The following is a 16893-nucleotide window of genomic DNA, read 5'->3' on the forward strand; positions in this document are numbered from 1 at the left end:
CATTTTTTAATTTGTAAGTGTCATCATTTGGATCAATATCAGTAGCAGATTAATATCCGCCTGACAAGCTTCTCTGCAGAATCCTGGTGAAAACACACAGTAGCTGCTCACAAATCAGAGATCCAGGAGAGCAATTCTGTAGCGAGCTCTGTCTCCAAATGGAAAAGATCCTGTCGTAGTGTCTGAATCCGAGTGAAAAGACTAAAGGCAGCAGTGTGTGTTATCTCCCACTGCCCACCAGCTCAGTATGTGGGCCAAGTCTTTCCAGCCTTTGGGTTCCCTGTCCTGCCTCATTTGCACTGGACCCTTGTGCCCTCTCCTGTGCCTTATCAGAGGCCCTTTGGTCTCGCAGTCTATCTGTATTCAACCGTCCCTGTTGACCTCCACAGCACAGCCCCTGCAACATTCAGCAGAAAAGCTTCTCTTTCTGACTCAATCCCTCTGTGGTGTGTGTGCATGTGTGCGTGCGCCTGTGCGTGCGTCGGGGTCATTCTCTTTGAGAGAGCTGTTAAAGCTAGTGTGACAGGAGCGCTTTTGTTATGCTGACCATCCAGTTTCAGTGATTTCTCACCTCTGCAACTCAGCAGAATAAAAGACAGCAGACTATGCTTCCTGTCTCCAATACTTCTCTTGATATATAAGAGGATACATCTGGTATTTATGAGGGCATTTGTATTCGGGGGTTGGTAAGAGAAACGGCAGCAGGGTGATTGGAGCTATAATTTATCCTTTAGGTTTATTGACACGGATTGTGTCAATAGCAATATAATACTTCACGGTGTGTTGTAAGGACTATAGAAAACATGATTTAACATTAATTAGGAAATGTGCAGTCACTAATTTATTATGTGTCAGTGCTTTTCATTCCCATTCAATCCTATTCTTGCTTTGCTGCATCGCCACTGCAAAAATACTTGAGTTCGGATTTTCTCGAAGCTTTTGGTGTGTGTGTCCTTTATTTATCTCACATACTCACAAATGTAACATTGGAGCTTATTCACCAATCTAACCAGTGCAGATTTAAGCACAAAAATCGACTTACGACCGGGATGTGATTCATAAATGTCGGCATCGATCCACACATTGATCTTTGATAAATGTGGCAGCTGAAAACAACATTAAATTCATTAAATAAGGTCAAACCTCTCAGATACTGTTTGTAATAGTAATATTATAGCTTATATCTCAATTATTTACATTGAGGTGAAGAAAGTATGGACCCTTAGTGTAGACACTAGGACATATAATATTGTGCCATAGGCTACATATTTTTAGGTTTTGAATGCTTATGCTCTTATACTCTTATAGTCTTAATACACAGTATGGTCTTATATCAGTTCTCTGAGATGTATTTGCAGCTCCTGTTCTCACACATACTCCACATTGATAAATGCCGAGCTTTAAGTGAAAATAACCATAGGCACAGTATTCTGTCATTCATTAGTTTGCAAGTGAGGGCGATTGTGTGTTTCCAGGCATCGGTCAGTGAGCTGTACTTTCCTTTTTATTTTTTCCCGGTATCTGAAGCACACAACCGTTCCATCTGCTCCAAACCGCTTTGACAAAGTAAAGACTGCACTGCTGCAACTGTTGCTGTGGTTATGGAAAGAAGTAACTCTTAGGATATATCTGACTTTCACAACCCCCTAACCTGGCCACAGGGTGGAAATCTAGCCAAACGGATCTTTGATTAATATAGGATAAGGTGATGAGTGTCACTCACACTGTTGGGAAAGCTCTGACCCTGCTAAGCCATTAGAAGTGCCAAGACGGAGGGGAGCTCTGGCTAACGGCCTTACAGAGAGAAGATGAGAAGCAATAGCTGTTAATTGATTCCCTCTTAAGGGTGACAAGGCTTGGCGAGGTGGAATCCAGCCCCTTTGATCAGGATGAGGTAAAGTAGCAGTCAGATGGTGTAAGACTGGATCAGACTGTCAGAAATAAATGGAGCAGAGAGGGAACTTTGTGTCAGAGCAGTCAAGCCAGAGACCAGGTTGGATTTAGCCCTTTACTGTATCTTGAGTCTGACACATGTGCTTGGTTTGGCGCACAGCCCTTCTGCCTACCGCTGCCCCTATTCACACGTACACAGAGGAGAGGCCTGATAAGATCCTCACAGATTTAGTCATTTTGTGGATGAGTCTAGACACTCACAACCCAAGAGATAAGACTCTCCTAATGTGAGTGAATTGCACAAGTCTGAAGGTTTAACGTGGTCGACTGTGTTCCTGACGGACAGTTAAAAGCCAGGACCTTCAAGATGATCTGGAGGAGTTTTGAAATGAAATGCTTTTAAAGTGTGTCCAATAAAGTTTTCATCTCTGTTGCGGCCTTCTGCGTGCAGCAAACACATCAAGTTGACAACCCAGAAAAATGCTGTTTCATCTTGGCACTTGCTTACATTCCCATCACTCCTCATCTTCCTGCTTGAATGAATGACTCTGTACATGTGTGGATATGTGTTGGATGATTGTATACTTTGTTCTGTGTGCGAGTGTGTGTGTGTGTGTGTGTGTGTACAGTGTGCCTTTTCTGTTTAAAAAGGAGGACGAATCCGGCCGGGGGAACTTGGCTCTTCTGTCCTTTCCACAGCCCTTCTACATGTGCAATTACATTCCTCCTCTAATAGAAAACAGAGCTCTACCCCAATCCACTCACAATAAAGAGCTACTGTTCCTTTGCCCTGTGTACTTGCATGTGTGTGTGTGGCCACAACTACCTCTTATCCCTGAGTATTTCCACTCATCTTGTCATCCAGGCTGATTCCATATAGGAAGCTGATTACAGATTGATTGGGCTCATGTTTCCCTCTAATAAGTCATGTGCCAGCATGAGGTTCTGTTTTGAGAGACTGATAGAGACAGGACCAAGAACAATAAGCATGTTGTTCAGTGCGTGCATATGCAGGTTCTCCACACTGCAGAGGGTTGGTCTTGCAGATGTTGGATGATGGCTGTTGGAAGCCGTTCGAGCAGTAGAACTGTTCGTGTTTCAACAAGAATTGACAATAAATGTACTTTTCATGCCTGGTCGTAAAGTAAAAGAGCAAAATTCAATTAAAGCATATCCTGTATCGTATGACTATTAGACATTGTAGAAAGAAGCTCAAAACTTCCAATGATTGACAGGCAGCTGGCCAACATCTTCCTTTGCCATACATAGTAACAGCAACATTTGACCCAGTAGCCTCATAATCTCACACCTGCATCTCTTTCCTGGCAATGGCAGGTATGGATCTTTGCATGTCAGTTTTGTGTCATGTCAGTCGTTCATTTGATGGGTGCAGCACTTTGTTCCAAACTGAAATATCTCAAGAACTATTTAATGGATTGCCACAGTTCAAATGAAAATATCTGTGGTCCTGAGAGGATGAACTCTGGTGACTGGATAATCCTCTAATTTCTATTTATGTGCCACTATGAGGTTGGCATGTAGTTTTTCTGCTGTTTGATGCATTACCACACATTTTGGGGCAGACATTCATTTTACAAAGAGGATTCTTTGTCTAACATCAGATCACAAATTTCAGTTTGCATTTTGGTTTTCATTCGACCAAACGCTCTATGCAAAACTAAGGTTATTCTTATCTGCCTAGCCTGCACTTTTTGTTTCCTGCTAATCAGCAAATGTTAACATGATTAAATGCCAAACTAACATGGTAAACATGTCTAACCTAATACCAACCTTAAGATCAGCATTTTAGCATTTAGTTGAATGCATTGTTGTACAGCCTCAAAGAGCTCATAGCATGGCTTGTTTTTACAGTATTTGAAAGGGAAGGCTGCTGTAGAGCTGTAGCTTTTGTATCTGCAGCTGTTGATTTGAAAGAATTCAAACCTACGCTGGGACTGAAGCAGCCAGACTCTTAAATGAATCATTGCCTTCCTCCTTCTGTTGACGCACAGTCGGTAAGAGTAGGTTAATTGAGAGCACTGGGAACAATTTACTTGTTCACTTGTTCTCATAATAGTTTGTTATGGAGTCATGATGTTTTCCCAAAACCCTGACTTGTTCCTGTCACTCTTTTGCTCATCTCTCCCTCTACTTGCATGTCAGGACTTCATGCTGTGCTACCCATCCTATAGCTGGAAGGCACAGAATGTGGAGAAGCTCTTTCTATTAGCTTGTTTGTTTTTCATCTGAGTGCAGGCTTGTCCCAAAAGGTGTTGTCTCATTCCTTTGGATGCCACTCACTTAGAATCAACAGTAAATGCTTTATTCGTGTTCCCTACCATTACCTGAAGTGTGCATCCCCTCTTTCTAGAACAAAGCATTCAGTCATGACTCAGTCAAATAATCATTATGGCTCTTTAAGTACCTGTGTGGAGAGGTGGAACTGGCAGTCAGAGTTGAGGAATGTGCTTCAATAAAGCTGCCTTTGAATGGTTGCTCAGGAAATGTCATAACAGGAGAGGGAAAAAATAAGACGTGGATAGACAGGACAGATTAGTTTCGCAGCTGCCAGTGGCAAACAGCCATCAATACACCTGATGGTCGACCAGAGGGGTCTTTCCCCCGCTCTGAGGGAAATGGACCGTAGCGAACTGTTACTCTAAAGTCGCTTCAGAAAGTATTGCTTCATAGTTTATTGCCACATCTTACTATCCAATGTATTATCCAGAGTAAACCTTTTTATGTTATGTTCAAAAACCAACTATAATACATTTCTTTATCTTTTCATTAATCCCTATCTTATCCCTATATATCTATGTAACCAAACCTTGTGCAGTTTTTTTCAGGGCCATCCAGAAGCTATTAAAAGCCCATAAAAGAGTCATACTGTAGCGCAGGGTAGAATATTTCTTCATTATGATCAACATGGACTGTGTAGTTTGTTCTCAAACCGCTGTGTGACTGCATTTTCAATCTCTGAGCGGTTACCTCTGCGTTGGGCAGATATCACTGCTCGTTTATATGTTTTTAACAGTTGTTATACTACACATTTGGGGTTTGAAGGCTCAGAGGCATACACTATAATAAAAAAAGAGATATTTAAAACCCTTGTGTGAATCGTGACTTGTGGGATTATAAGTGGTAGTATCAAAAAAAAGCCATCGTGGCACACTGCAGTGCTTACGCTGCAAGGCAAAAAGCAACACGTGCATTCACCAATAATCTTTCTACATATTCTATAATCAAATAGACATTTACAGGAGGGCTTTAAAGGGTCATCATAGTGTCAAGCTCAGATGGAGTGGCCCTTTATCTTTTCATCTCAACTCTGCTCTCAGTGTCTGTGAGTGACAGACTGTGGACAGCAGAGGTCTGTCAGGCTGACAGACCACCATCACACAGCCCCCACCACCCCCGCCACCACCACACTACTTACTCACAGCCAGGCAGCACCCCCTTCAATTACAGAACAAACAAGATCATGCTACACACCAGACCAGCATCACCCCCCCCCCATGTCAACTGACATAACATTTGTATATAGGTCTTGGGGTACAACCATGTGTAAACACACAGAAACACAAACATAAGAATAATGCAGACGAATGGAAATCAGGACCAACTTTGCCTCAGTGTAGTTTTTGTATTGATATTGATTGTTGCTGTGTATAGATTCATTGCAAATGTTATACCTCACACACACACACAGACACACACACACACACACACACACACACACACACACACACACACAAACCTCTGAATATGACTTGAAAATACACACACACACACATAGAGTGAACCATTTCATGAATATTGAACAAGTTTTGTACGTTCCAACTGAATGCACAGCTCTGTGTACTGTGTGTCATTGTTGAATAATTAATCCTCCTCCCTGCAGTCTCCATTTGTCATAATGAACAGTTGTACTTGTGTGCACCTCTCCAAGAAGAGATACACTTTTCACGGACACTGCCAGACGGTCCAGCTGTCATGGTTGAAGTCCAGTCTATGTTTTATCTGAATTTGTATTTTTTTTGCATGCAATGCTGAAAGGGCAACTTGAATTTCATGATGCAAAATTTCTGTTGACAGGTATGAGATCAAGTATGACAAGGAGGACTATGTGCTGAGAGTGAAGAAGGCTTCTGTCAACGACGAGGGCATGTTCACCTGTGTGGCAGAAAACCGCGTGGGAAAGCTGGAGGCCTCGGCCACTCTCACAGTCAGAGGTATTGTTTTCTGTTATTTTTTCACATTAGCCAGCCGCGGACCACAGTGGTTACCAATACAAGAGTTGGATTGACAGTTTACTCTGTAGGGTCTACCTTTACACAAATGGAAATCCAGAATGCTGACTCCCACAGCCAAGGGAGATGTAGACAGTCTATGAAACTGTTTAATTATTTACATTTCCAAGTGCGGTGTCGACACACTCCACGACCCAACCCCCTTTCGAGGTGGAATGCTAGCCACGCTACCCTTCATGCTGCAACCACCAAGTCAGCAAAGCCATTTCACAGATTACTGGTGCACACCGCCAGTCTCACACCTGGGGTTTGCAAGGTTAATAAAAACATTCTAACCATAATTTTCCCTCTTTTCACCACTCTTCTTCCCATTAAATCCAAGTGTTTGAGGTCCCAGTGGAGCGCTTTAGAGCGACACATGGGGCCACAGGGAGGTAAAACAAAGTCTGGGTTCATTTTTTTCTTTTTTACCCTTTTTTGAAACATCTTTGTGTTTTATTTGAATGTGACTACACATACAGTAACACAGTACCTCCTGGATACAGTATGGGGGTTTCAGAAGCCCTGAATTCAAAGCCACATGTTGTCTTTACTTAGTTTTTGAAAGCTTTTTTTCTTCCTCACGTCCTCTTGTGCTCTTTTTTCTGCCCTGTACATCAGCACCAGCGACAAACACATCTTCACTTGCAATTAAAAATATACTCCACTCGTAGAATTTTAGATTTCATTAATGCAAACAGAGAAGATCCAGTAGCACATTTGTCTCTAAAAAGCAAAGCGGCTGCCCCACAGGGATTTGTGTGCAATTCTGATCGTTAACCTCTAGTGGGCGCTCAGTCCACAACCCCTTTATCTTTGTGGGTCATGAGAAACGGAAGCTTTAAGCTAAACAACAAAAAGAAACCTATCCAGTGGACAGTGGACAAAAGCTACTGAATCCTCTCTGTCATGTTTCCCTTTGCCAGACATGTGTTGACCCCAACACAACATGTCATTCGTTCTGACTTTGATTTCTTTTTTTTTGTCTTATTTTACTATGTTTGTTCTGTTCCTCTTCTGTCATTTTGTGTGTGTGTGTGTGTGTGTGTGTGTTTGTCTGTGTCTTATTTTGTTTCTTTTGTGTATCCACTCCTCCATTGTTGTGTCTCCAGCTCGCCCTGTTGGTAAGTACCCATCCTTCTGATTTGATCCCATCCTGCATGCCCATACATGTTACTGCACCTGACTGCTTGACAATCACTCACCATTGCTTAACATTACTGTGTTCGATTACAACAGGTGTTACATTACATTGTTTGCAAATTGTGTTCCCTGTTTTTTTTTAAGTCTAGTAGTTTATATTTTAGAACATCAAGTGAGCATTACTTAGTATATCCTTCAGTGTGTGAATCTCACAATATAATCGGCAGCCACAAAATATGCAAAAAAATTGTCTTTGCCAGGTGCATTTAGTTTTTTTTGTAGGTTTTTATTTTTGAAGCTGCAATGGTGATATTTTGTGTGTGTGTGTGGAAGCACCTACTGAAAACAGAAGCGGTTTTGAGTTGGCTGGTGTCATGAAACTTTGCAGATATGTAGTTGAGATCAAAATGAAGGGCATGTTCAGAGACCCATGAGTACTGAGTATCACACTACTGCCTACTGAGTTATCACTACTGAGGGGTGTTAGTAGTGTTGAGGGGTGTTGCAGCTGTTGTGGTGTCTCAAGATGGTCTAGTTATGACTCGCACTTGATCTCAACCGGCAGCTGACGTTATCACTGCATGTTTCAGTAACAACTTTCTACAGCACAGATTTATCAGGTGTAATGACTCAAAGGTTCAGAGCAGCTCTGAACTGAAGCCTCTTTAGATTCTAGACCACGTCCTTTGCAATGAACGAGTGGGCTGGCAGTGTCATAGTCTCCGACATTGTCATCTCATATGGTCCAGAATGTGTTTAACTTGCAAGTCTTGAGGCCATCTGTGGATTGTTGGAACACAAAGTAGAGATCTGTTTGTTTTGGACGAGCTTCTATCCTTTTAAGCTCCGCAACGCTGAGCAGAGAATCTCATTTGATTTCCCCACAGATGATGAAAAGGTCAAGGCAGAACCAAATCTGATACACTTAAGAAATAAAATTGTCAGAAGAAGTGAGTGGAAATGGGCGTGTGTACAGAAAGGTGGGTGCAGAAATTTAGAAACAAAAGAAATAGAGGAACATGCCGCAAACGCCAGGACAAAGAAGAAAGAGGAAAAAAAGGACAGAAGTGTCCGTCAAGACAGACTTGGCTGGCAGAAAAACCCAGACACTGCCTTAGTGGCAGGACTTTGGTTGCCAAAACAGCAGTGGCTGTTATATGATTGTCAAACTTTCAGCTTCGAAGAAGATAAAGGAAATTACACATTTTCTCTGCCTGTAAGAAAAGACAGTAATTGCTGTCGACTCCTGAATAAAATATGATTGAATGTTGGATTTTGAAGGAGGAGGTAGAAATGCCTCTGAGTGGGTGCACTGAATGGATGTCTTTCTCACTGACCATTTGTTCTCTTCACCCTGACTGCTGTTTTATGCCGAGATCTAGCCAAACCAGGCAGATGTGACTCGTCATGAATTAAATATGGGTGCCTGATCATGTGTTTCCTTAGGAGGAGACAGGAAGAAGCCTCTCATATGTCATTAAGGGTCTGTGAATCAAAACAGGGCCAGTGTGAGTTAGCCCTGAGCCAAGCTGTGAAACTGTCGCACACTGACTTCCTCTTGATATGTCTGCGTTTTTGATCTATGCTTCTCTGTTGGCCTTCTCTTCTTAAAGCATTGCCCGTCAGTATTTAATTATTTTTTAAATTTAATTTAAAAGGTAGAAAGAGAGATTAAAACTAGCGCCGCAGGTATAGAATGAGCTCAACTCAGGCCACCAGGAAAAACAAAGCAAAATACAATTAACACAGTCCAGCACAATACGACACATCTTCATTTAATTCATATCTCAATTACGAAAAATCCTCCATAATTTGCAATGAATGATAATATTTATTTCTAGTAGATTTTGTGAGATCTCACTGAACAACACTTAAGACTTTGTTTTTGACACCCAGCTGTAAACAATCATCCATACAAGCAAAACCCAATTATAAACCTCAAAAACATTCACATATGGAATTCTGTTTGACAGCGCTTAGTGTCATAAATTCAGAGGTAAGCAAAGGAGGGAATACTAATGAAAAGAGCATGAGAAAGGATGGTTCTGGCCAGCGAGGTGACAGGGCCCTCTCTGTAAGGTGTTAGACCTTATTTTTAGTCAGTAGTCAGGAGTGTATACTGTATGAGGGATAGAACAGAAGAGAGGGGAGGGAACTGAGTCCTTGCCAGAGCATGATTTAGGAGCTCTGTATCAGGCCCAGCATTGTGAGAGCCACAAGATATCCAAGCTGCAGAAGGCCAAACGGAAAGGCAATAAATCTGTAGCCATCTGTACCATTCCCAACTGTGTGTATCTTTGACAAATACACATCCCCCAAAAAGGAATTACACGGAGAAATCAGCCAAATGGGAAGAGCTTGGCCTTACTGGAACCAGCTGGCTTGTCAGTGAAAGGACTTACAAAGAAATCTAAAGAAACAAAGAGTGCAAGATGTTGCTTTGCAACAATTCAGATTTCTAACAATTTTACAACAATCTGTAGAATTTTTTTATGATTGTCTATAGTAAATGGCTTTAATGCTCCATTGTCCGCCTCACTTGAAGTTACGGCAGGAACTTCCTAATTTGTTGACTCTCATTATCTCTGCAGGAACCATGTTTCCTCCTTTATGTGATTGATGTCTTATCTTGGCAAACACTTGTCAACACAGAACCCCCCTCAGTGATAAGTAGAATAAACAAGTAGAGGTCTTGGGTCATGCAGTAAATTACCTCAGGTCAAAGTTCAGACAATTTTAGAGTTCTAATTTTATAGCTGCAGTAATTGTGATATTATCCTATAGTTGCACATCTGATTAGCATTTAGCTATGTACAGCAGCTGTGGTGGTTTCTTCATCTTTACACAACAATACTAAATGTCTGGGCTTCAGTGCGTTTCTGAAAGTAGCTTTACTATCGGTGACTGGTCAGACAGTGGTGCACACCAAACAAGCTTGTATCTTATCTCTACACCCTTCACTCTCTAATAGTGAGCTGCATGTGTCGGTCAGCAATGTCTCACTCTGTCTGTGACTGTGAGTGTGGGACAACTGCTCTGGCTCCTGATGGAGTTGTAAATTTTGACTGAGAAAGCTTCACACTTCACACTGTTTTTTAAAAGTCTGATACGTTTTCAAACCTCTTCTCTCTTCGATGGAGAGCTGTGGCAACCAGGATCAGTTGCTGTCCCTTTCGATACAACTTTGATCAGCCACCTCAGATCTTGACTTTTATATGAGATGCATTCTGATGCAGACTAAATCTTGCATATGAAAAGTCACGATTAGCCCTGTATGTCTTTACCTGTTTGTAATGGTGGATGTTTCCAGGGCATGGGTGTGCCTCTGTGTTGTCTCAGATCTAAATGCCATAGTGACCAAGGAGCTTCCACATGTGAATGCCAATGTGGCTGTCATTCATTCAGCCTCTTTCTCACCTGGATGAATGGCCAACCTGGTTACCATGGAAACGATAGTGATTGGTGTCCCCCCTGTGTCCAGAGCCTTTAGAGAGCAAACAGACAGATATAAAGCTGCATGGAAGCTCTGTACAGCACTCCCATTTTGATTTGACCATACGGTATATTGCTTGTTTTTGTGCCTGTAATCCCCCAAACCCTGATAATCTCCAGCCCTGATGTTTGACCTCGCTGTGCATCACTGCTCTACTAACACTGGTGCTTGTGCCCTTTGACTCCAGCTGCACCCCAGTTTGTCATCCGTCCAAGGGACCAAATTGTGGCTCAAGGCCGCACTGCCAGCTTCCCCTGTGAAACCAAAGGAAACCCTCAGCCTGCCGTCTTCTGGCAGAAGGAGGGAAGTCAGGTAAGAGCAAACAAACAGTGTGTAGAAAAAAAACACTCAGCACTTTGGATATTGCTCAGTGCTTATGATTCTCCTGTCTGAACGCACACACACACACACACACACACACACACATACATACACACATAAACACACATATACACAGGACTTCAATCTACACTATCTGCCATCAGTATCTGTACTACAGACACACACATGGACCTTTGTTTTCAGGAGCAGTCAAACGACAGTGTGCCAACTACAGTGCTAATCAATTTCCCGTGACCCTGCACTGATAAGAACGATCCTATCCCTCAGACAAGCAGATAACCCATTCAAATACCTGGGTGTCCTCGCACCACTCAACAACGGTGCCAATTAGGAGCCTGTTGAGGCTTGTAGATGAGCCAGAGATATGATTCAGCTCTGGCTGAGGTTCAAACACATAAACACACACAGAGGCCAACAATTACAGCAAAGTCCTCCTGAAAGAGTAAAGAGGAGCGAGACACACATGGTTACATGTTCACACAAACATTTAGTATGATACTCAGCCACTTTACGTCTCACCAGTGTGTGACCTAAACACATGACTCACTGCTGAGTCATGTTGTGAACTTGTTCAGATTCATATCCAGGTAGTGTCTCACATTGTCATTAAAGATGAGGCTTTTGAAATGAATGCACTACAAACACTTTGCTACAAGCAGTTGCATGTTCGTCTCTACACACGTTTGTCTTTGTTTTTGCTGAGGCCTTCTCTGCCTCGATCACATGGACGTATATAATGTACAAAGGCATTTGTTGAGAGAACAAATTAAAGCTAATTAAGTAAAGTAATTAAATGACAGAACAGCCCTTTTCTCACTCTTGAGGATAATGGCCTGTACATCTCATGTGCTGGAGATGCGTAGTACGCAATTAAAAAAAACATCAACATAATTTGTTGCATTAAAGTGATTAGGGGAAATTGAATACAGCTAATGTATGTACTGGGCTACATTTGTGAGTGATCATGAGAAAAAATGGGAATATTAAAAGAAAGACCTTGAATAAAGTGACAGAACAGGTTAATAATACAAGATAAAAAGTAGAGGTGATGTTTTTCAGTATCATCCTGCATATTTACCCTCAAATATGTGAGATTCATTATCACATCTTCTTTGAGCAAGGCGAGTTTATTTTGCATTGTATATTTCACAGATAAAAACAGTTCAAAGTGCTTAACATATTGCAACTCAAAAAAGGAAGGGCGGCATTATAAAACACTAAAATTAAAATGAGGAGAATATAAACTTTATTCAGTTTTTTAGCTCGGTTTATGTGTTCTCAAGATAAACTGTACAATATTCAGCATAAGTTCAACTTGTGTGGGTTGAGTGTGAGTAAACCACTGTGGACTGGAAGCAAAAATGAAAGAAGCAATGACGAGGAAAAGAGGCTTTCATAACACAGTGGAGCCTCTGGCTTGGCCCAAGAATAATTATGAAACCAAATCATCAAACTGTGGACAGGTTGTGGAGTTTGTGAGCTTGGTTAACCAAGTGAGAGATTCAGTTGCTCAGATTATAGCTCTAAGAGTCTGATGTGTGTGTGCGTGAGTGTGCAGGCGAAGAATGCGTGAGCGTTTTGTCTTTTTTCCAGGTTGTACTGGCTCCGTGTTCTCACTAATTGGCTGTTTGTTCGTCTTCCTGCAGAATTTGCTCTTTCCAAACCAACCCCAGCAGCCCAACAGTCGCTTCTCAGTGTCGCCCAGCGGAGACCTCACCATCTCGTCTGTGCAGCGGACAGATGCTGGTTACTATATCTGCCAGGCCCTGACCGTTGCAGGCAGCATCCTCGCCAAGGCTCAACTGGAGGTCACAGATGGTGAGGGAAAAACCGATGTGTAACTTTTTTCAGCGCCAGCACACTACAACACATTAGGACATGATTTAGCACCACTACAAATGTGGTGACTCTGGTGCATATGTGGATATAAACACAGATGTATATCCTCTTTGCCGGTTGATTATTTCATGATTTGTCCCTCGACTAATTAATTGTTTTAACTGACATATGCTTTTAACTTGAAGGTATTCAGTAGGTAGAGAGGAGTACAAATTATTTGTTTTTATTCCATGTTCAAGATTAAATACAGCTTGGGTTTAAGAAATGTGAGTGTGCCCATGACTTTTAGTTGCTTGGGTTTTTTGCTCTAATTTATTTCAGTTTCTTACCACACACAATTTAATTAAAAATGTCTTCCTTTTCTCCTGGAAAGGAAATAAAGCATTGCCCTTGAGTTCCTTCAGGTTGAATGATGAGAGCTTGGATGAGTGGGCGAGGTGCAAGTATGTGTATGAGGGAGTCAGCAACAGAAAGAGACACAGAGAAAGAGGAGGCATGTGATTCTGTTGGTGAGTGACAACGGTTTTCTGTGGAATGAATAAAGTGGCCCTGCGAGGTGTGGGAGTTGTGATGGCGAGATCGACGGCCGTCCATATGTCTACTGAAGTACTTTCTTGCAGAAAGATTAAAAGCACCACAGGAGCTCTTTTCAAACAAAATTGGTATGTCGTTCAAATTCAAGATCAAATTTTACACACATACGGTAACTCAGCAACCGATGGCCAACCCTTGTATTTGTATAAGTTTTTGGATTAAAGTATTTTTTCTTTATAAGGGCTGAGGAACAAAAGCCGTGTTAGCAAGACAGGTGTTAGGCAGGTCGAAGAGGAAAACAGGGAGAGGAGGAAAGAGTACATCAGGGCCAGGGTGAGGTCACGGCCACACCTGCTGCAGTCTTTATGTGATTTACTACCCCGAGCCCTGACAACAGTCTGTGGAGTTCAAGGAGATCTGTAATGAGAAATTCCAGATCCAGGGAGTGAAGGCTTCAGTCGAGCCTCGCCTCCTCCCTCTCTCGCTCCTGCACGTCCTCCCTCCACACATGCATCAGACACATCAAGTCCGAGCCATGCGTTCCGCCATGCACTTGCATCTGTCAAAATTAGCTTCCTGTCTTCCCTTAATAAGGAAAGCACCAACATCATCACTTATCCATGGATGCAGCTCATGATGTAAGCTATAGAGTCATGAAACAAAAGTCTTCATACCCATATCATTGTATTTGCCCCTAATGTACTGATAAATTAAAAATAAGTGAAATATCATTATTGAAACTGGTGTGGCAGGAAAAGTGTCTGGTTTCTTTCTGCGTAGCTTTTCTCTTTCTTTCTTAGCTGACCCAAAGCAAGGGGCTATCATACCCCAGCATAAGTGCATCATTCGAAATCACTTCCTTTTGTCAGATGTAGCTGCGAGAGAGAAAATAGGGGTGGAACTGAGGGTGTAATAATGTGTTGAAAGGTTACGAAGGTAGACTCGGTAATTAGCCCCTGCAGGTCTGACATCATTAATCCATACCTTCTAATTAATGTGGGTTCTGGGATGCCAGGGGGACTCCACATTATTCAACTCTAAATATATAAACTGCCTGTGTGCTCCAGTGCCAAATCTCTCCGAGATCACCTCTGACATCCCCACTATTTCACAGACGGAACCCACCGGCTTTTTGTGTCACATTGTAACAAATGAATTTTTTCATGAAATGGAATTCATCACAGCATTAGCATTCATCCAACTAGAACTGAGCGAGAGCAAAATATAGAAGGTTGTGCTCTCTGATTATTGGATGTTAAGATTGAGATGGTGCTCCTCACTGTGTTTGTACCTCCTATGAATATCATGATGGGTTTTCAGTAATACATAGTTGAAATTGACCTTTTATTGTGCCCGACACTGCACATAATGGAGTATTTATCTAAACCACACTGAGTCAATGGGCAAGAGTCTCTCCGCCAAACTGTACCACAGAGTCTAGAGATGTGTATAAAAATAAGGCAGTAACTGGAAACTGCTTAGCATCCCTCTGCCACATCAATGGAACGAGAAAACGCTGCTCAGCTTTTCTTTCCCTGCTTCCTGGAAATACAGGATATGGTCATTGTTCTGTGGTGCAATTACAAGACCTGCAGAGAAAATAGTCTACTTTACGATAGGTAACCACATCCACCCCCAGTGCATTTTATGAGCAGTGCTGTCACTCAGTTTATTCTGTAGTCAGACGCCTTATGTTAACACATTAACATTAAACTTCACAGAGATTCAAGCACGCGTTCACATTTTTGTCTTTGTTCCGCAGTGCTCACAGACAGACCGCCGCCCATTATTCGCCAAGGCCCGTCCAATCAGACGCTTGCGGTGGACAATGTGGCGCTTTTGAAGTGCCAGGCATCAGGAGACCCCATCCCCTCTATCAGCTGGCTGAAGGATGGGGTCAGTCTGCTGGGAAAGGACCCACGCATGTCTCTGCAGGAGCTGGGCAGCCTGCAGATCAAAAACATTAAGGTAGAGGATTCCATTGTTCTCTTGGTCCTTGTTTTCTTTGATGCAGACGCTAATCACCTCTCCATTTTCTCTTAGTGGTCAATAGCATGTATGTATCTTAATTAAAGATGTTTGTGTGATCTTCCAACACTAATGTATGCAACATTTAAAGACCGTTGTGGGCTTAAGTGTAACTTTGATGAGGTATCACAATGCCTCAAAGATGAATTGGCATCATTGATTTTTTTCTTAATTGTTTGACAGAGTCACTTAATGGCAGGACAGCTAAAAATGGCTCAGCTGGGCAGGGTTGGACGGACTCCAGCTGTGGGATAGAAACATAAATGCACTTAGAGATATATACACATGTGTGTATACATGTAAAGGCTTGGACCAGATTCGATTTAAAAGGCTCACATCTTCTTTTCCGCACTCTGAGGCCTCGGTGGAATATCTATTACGCTTGATAAAGCTGCCGACCACTGACATGTTATTTAATAAATGGAAGCAAGGCACAGGGACAAAAACCAACAAACAAGCGAAGTTCCTAAGAGGGATGGAGAGTCAAGCCAGCTGTCATCGGTCCAGGGGGTTCCAGCAGCCCACCCTAAATTAATTAGCCTGGCTTTGTTGTGGTCGGCAGGACAGAGGAGAAACAAGGAGGGGGAGTGGAAAAGTGATGGAAGGGTGGTGAGTGGAAAATGGAATATATTAGGAAATTAGTGTCAGCACTTTGAGGCACTCACATATGACACACAATTTGGCCGGCACAAGGCGAGCTCGTGAAGTCGCCCCATCACTTTAAGCGTTTCAGCGGAAGATCACATATATGCAGTCATTGATCCTGCTCTCAGAGTGTGTGAAATGAAATTGTCCCATCCCTGCAAAGTGTCATTAGTTGAGTCATTAAGTTGTGGTGTGTGTTTATATGTTGGTTTTATTCATATGTGTATGTGTATTCTGTGCATTAGCTCTCAGACTCTGGGATCTACACGTGTGTGGCCACCAGCTCCAGCGGTGAAACATCATGGAGTGCTTTCTTGGAAGTCAAAGGTACAAATGGCCTCATGATTCCATGTATTTAAATACAAAGGAAAAGATTTTTTACAACTCGTCACATGGACTTTTTCTATGAGAAAGTGGGTTATTTTTCGGTCTCCTCTATCCCCATTCAGAATCAGGTGGAGCGATTGTCATTAAGAACCATGATGAGAATGAGCTTCCAGGTCCACCATCTAAACCTCAGGTCACTGATGTCACCAAGAACAGTGTGTCCTTGTCCTGGCAGCCTGGGATGACTGGGGCTTCACCCGTTTCATCCTATGTCATTGAAGCATTCAGGTTTGCTCACTTTAATTAGTAGCCTTGGTATGTTGTAGATCACAGATATTAATAATTCTCTCATTTTATTTA

The 16893-nt window shown here is 42.3% G+C and overlaps 1 protein-coding gene across 11 annotated transcripts in view; it reads left to right on the forward strand.

The window, feature by feature from the left end:
• Positions 1-16893, forward strand: part of robo2 (roundabout, axon guidance receptor, homolog 2 (Drosophila)) — a 289705-nt gene that overhangs the window by 237109 nt on the left and 35703 nt on the right. For 8 of the 11 annotated variants that reach the window (XM_020088438.2, XM_069534223.1, XM_069534219.1 and 5 more), the window contains 7 exons: positions 5989-6125; positions 7295-7306; positions 11006-11130; positions 12807-12978; positions 15296-15501; positions 16452-16533; positions 16656-16821. In XM_020088438.2, coding sequence (XP_019943997.2) covers positions 5989-6125; positions 7295-7306; positions 11006-11130; positions 12807-12978; positions 15296-15501; positions 16452-16533; positions 16656-16821 — 900 coding nt within the window. The remainder of the gene's footprint in view (positions 1-5988; positions 6126-7294; positions 7307-11005; positions 11131-12806; positions 12979-15295; positions 15502-16451; positions 16534-16655; positions 16822-16893) is intronic. The other 3 variants (XM_069534220.1, XM_069534224.1, XM_069534228.1) reach the window with 1 other exon arrangement.

This window comes from Paralichthys olivaceus, chromosome 11 (genome assembly GCF_024713975.1).
Source record: "Paralichthys olivaceus isolate ysfri-2021 chromosome 11, ASM2471397v2, whole genome shotgun sequence".
Lineage (NCBI taxonomy): Eukaryota > Metazoa > Chordata > Actinopteri > Pleuronectiformes > Paralichthyidae > Paralichthys > Paralichthys olivaceus.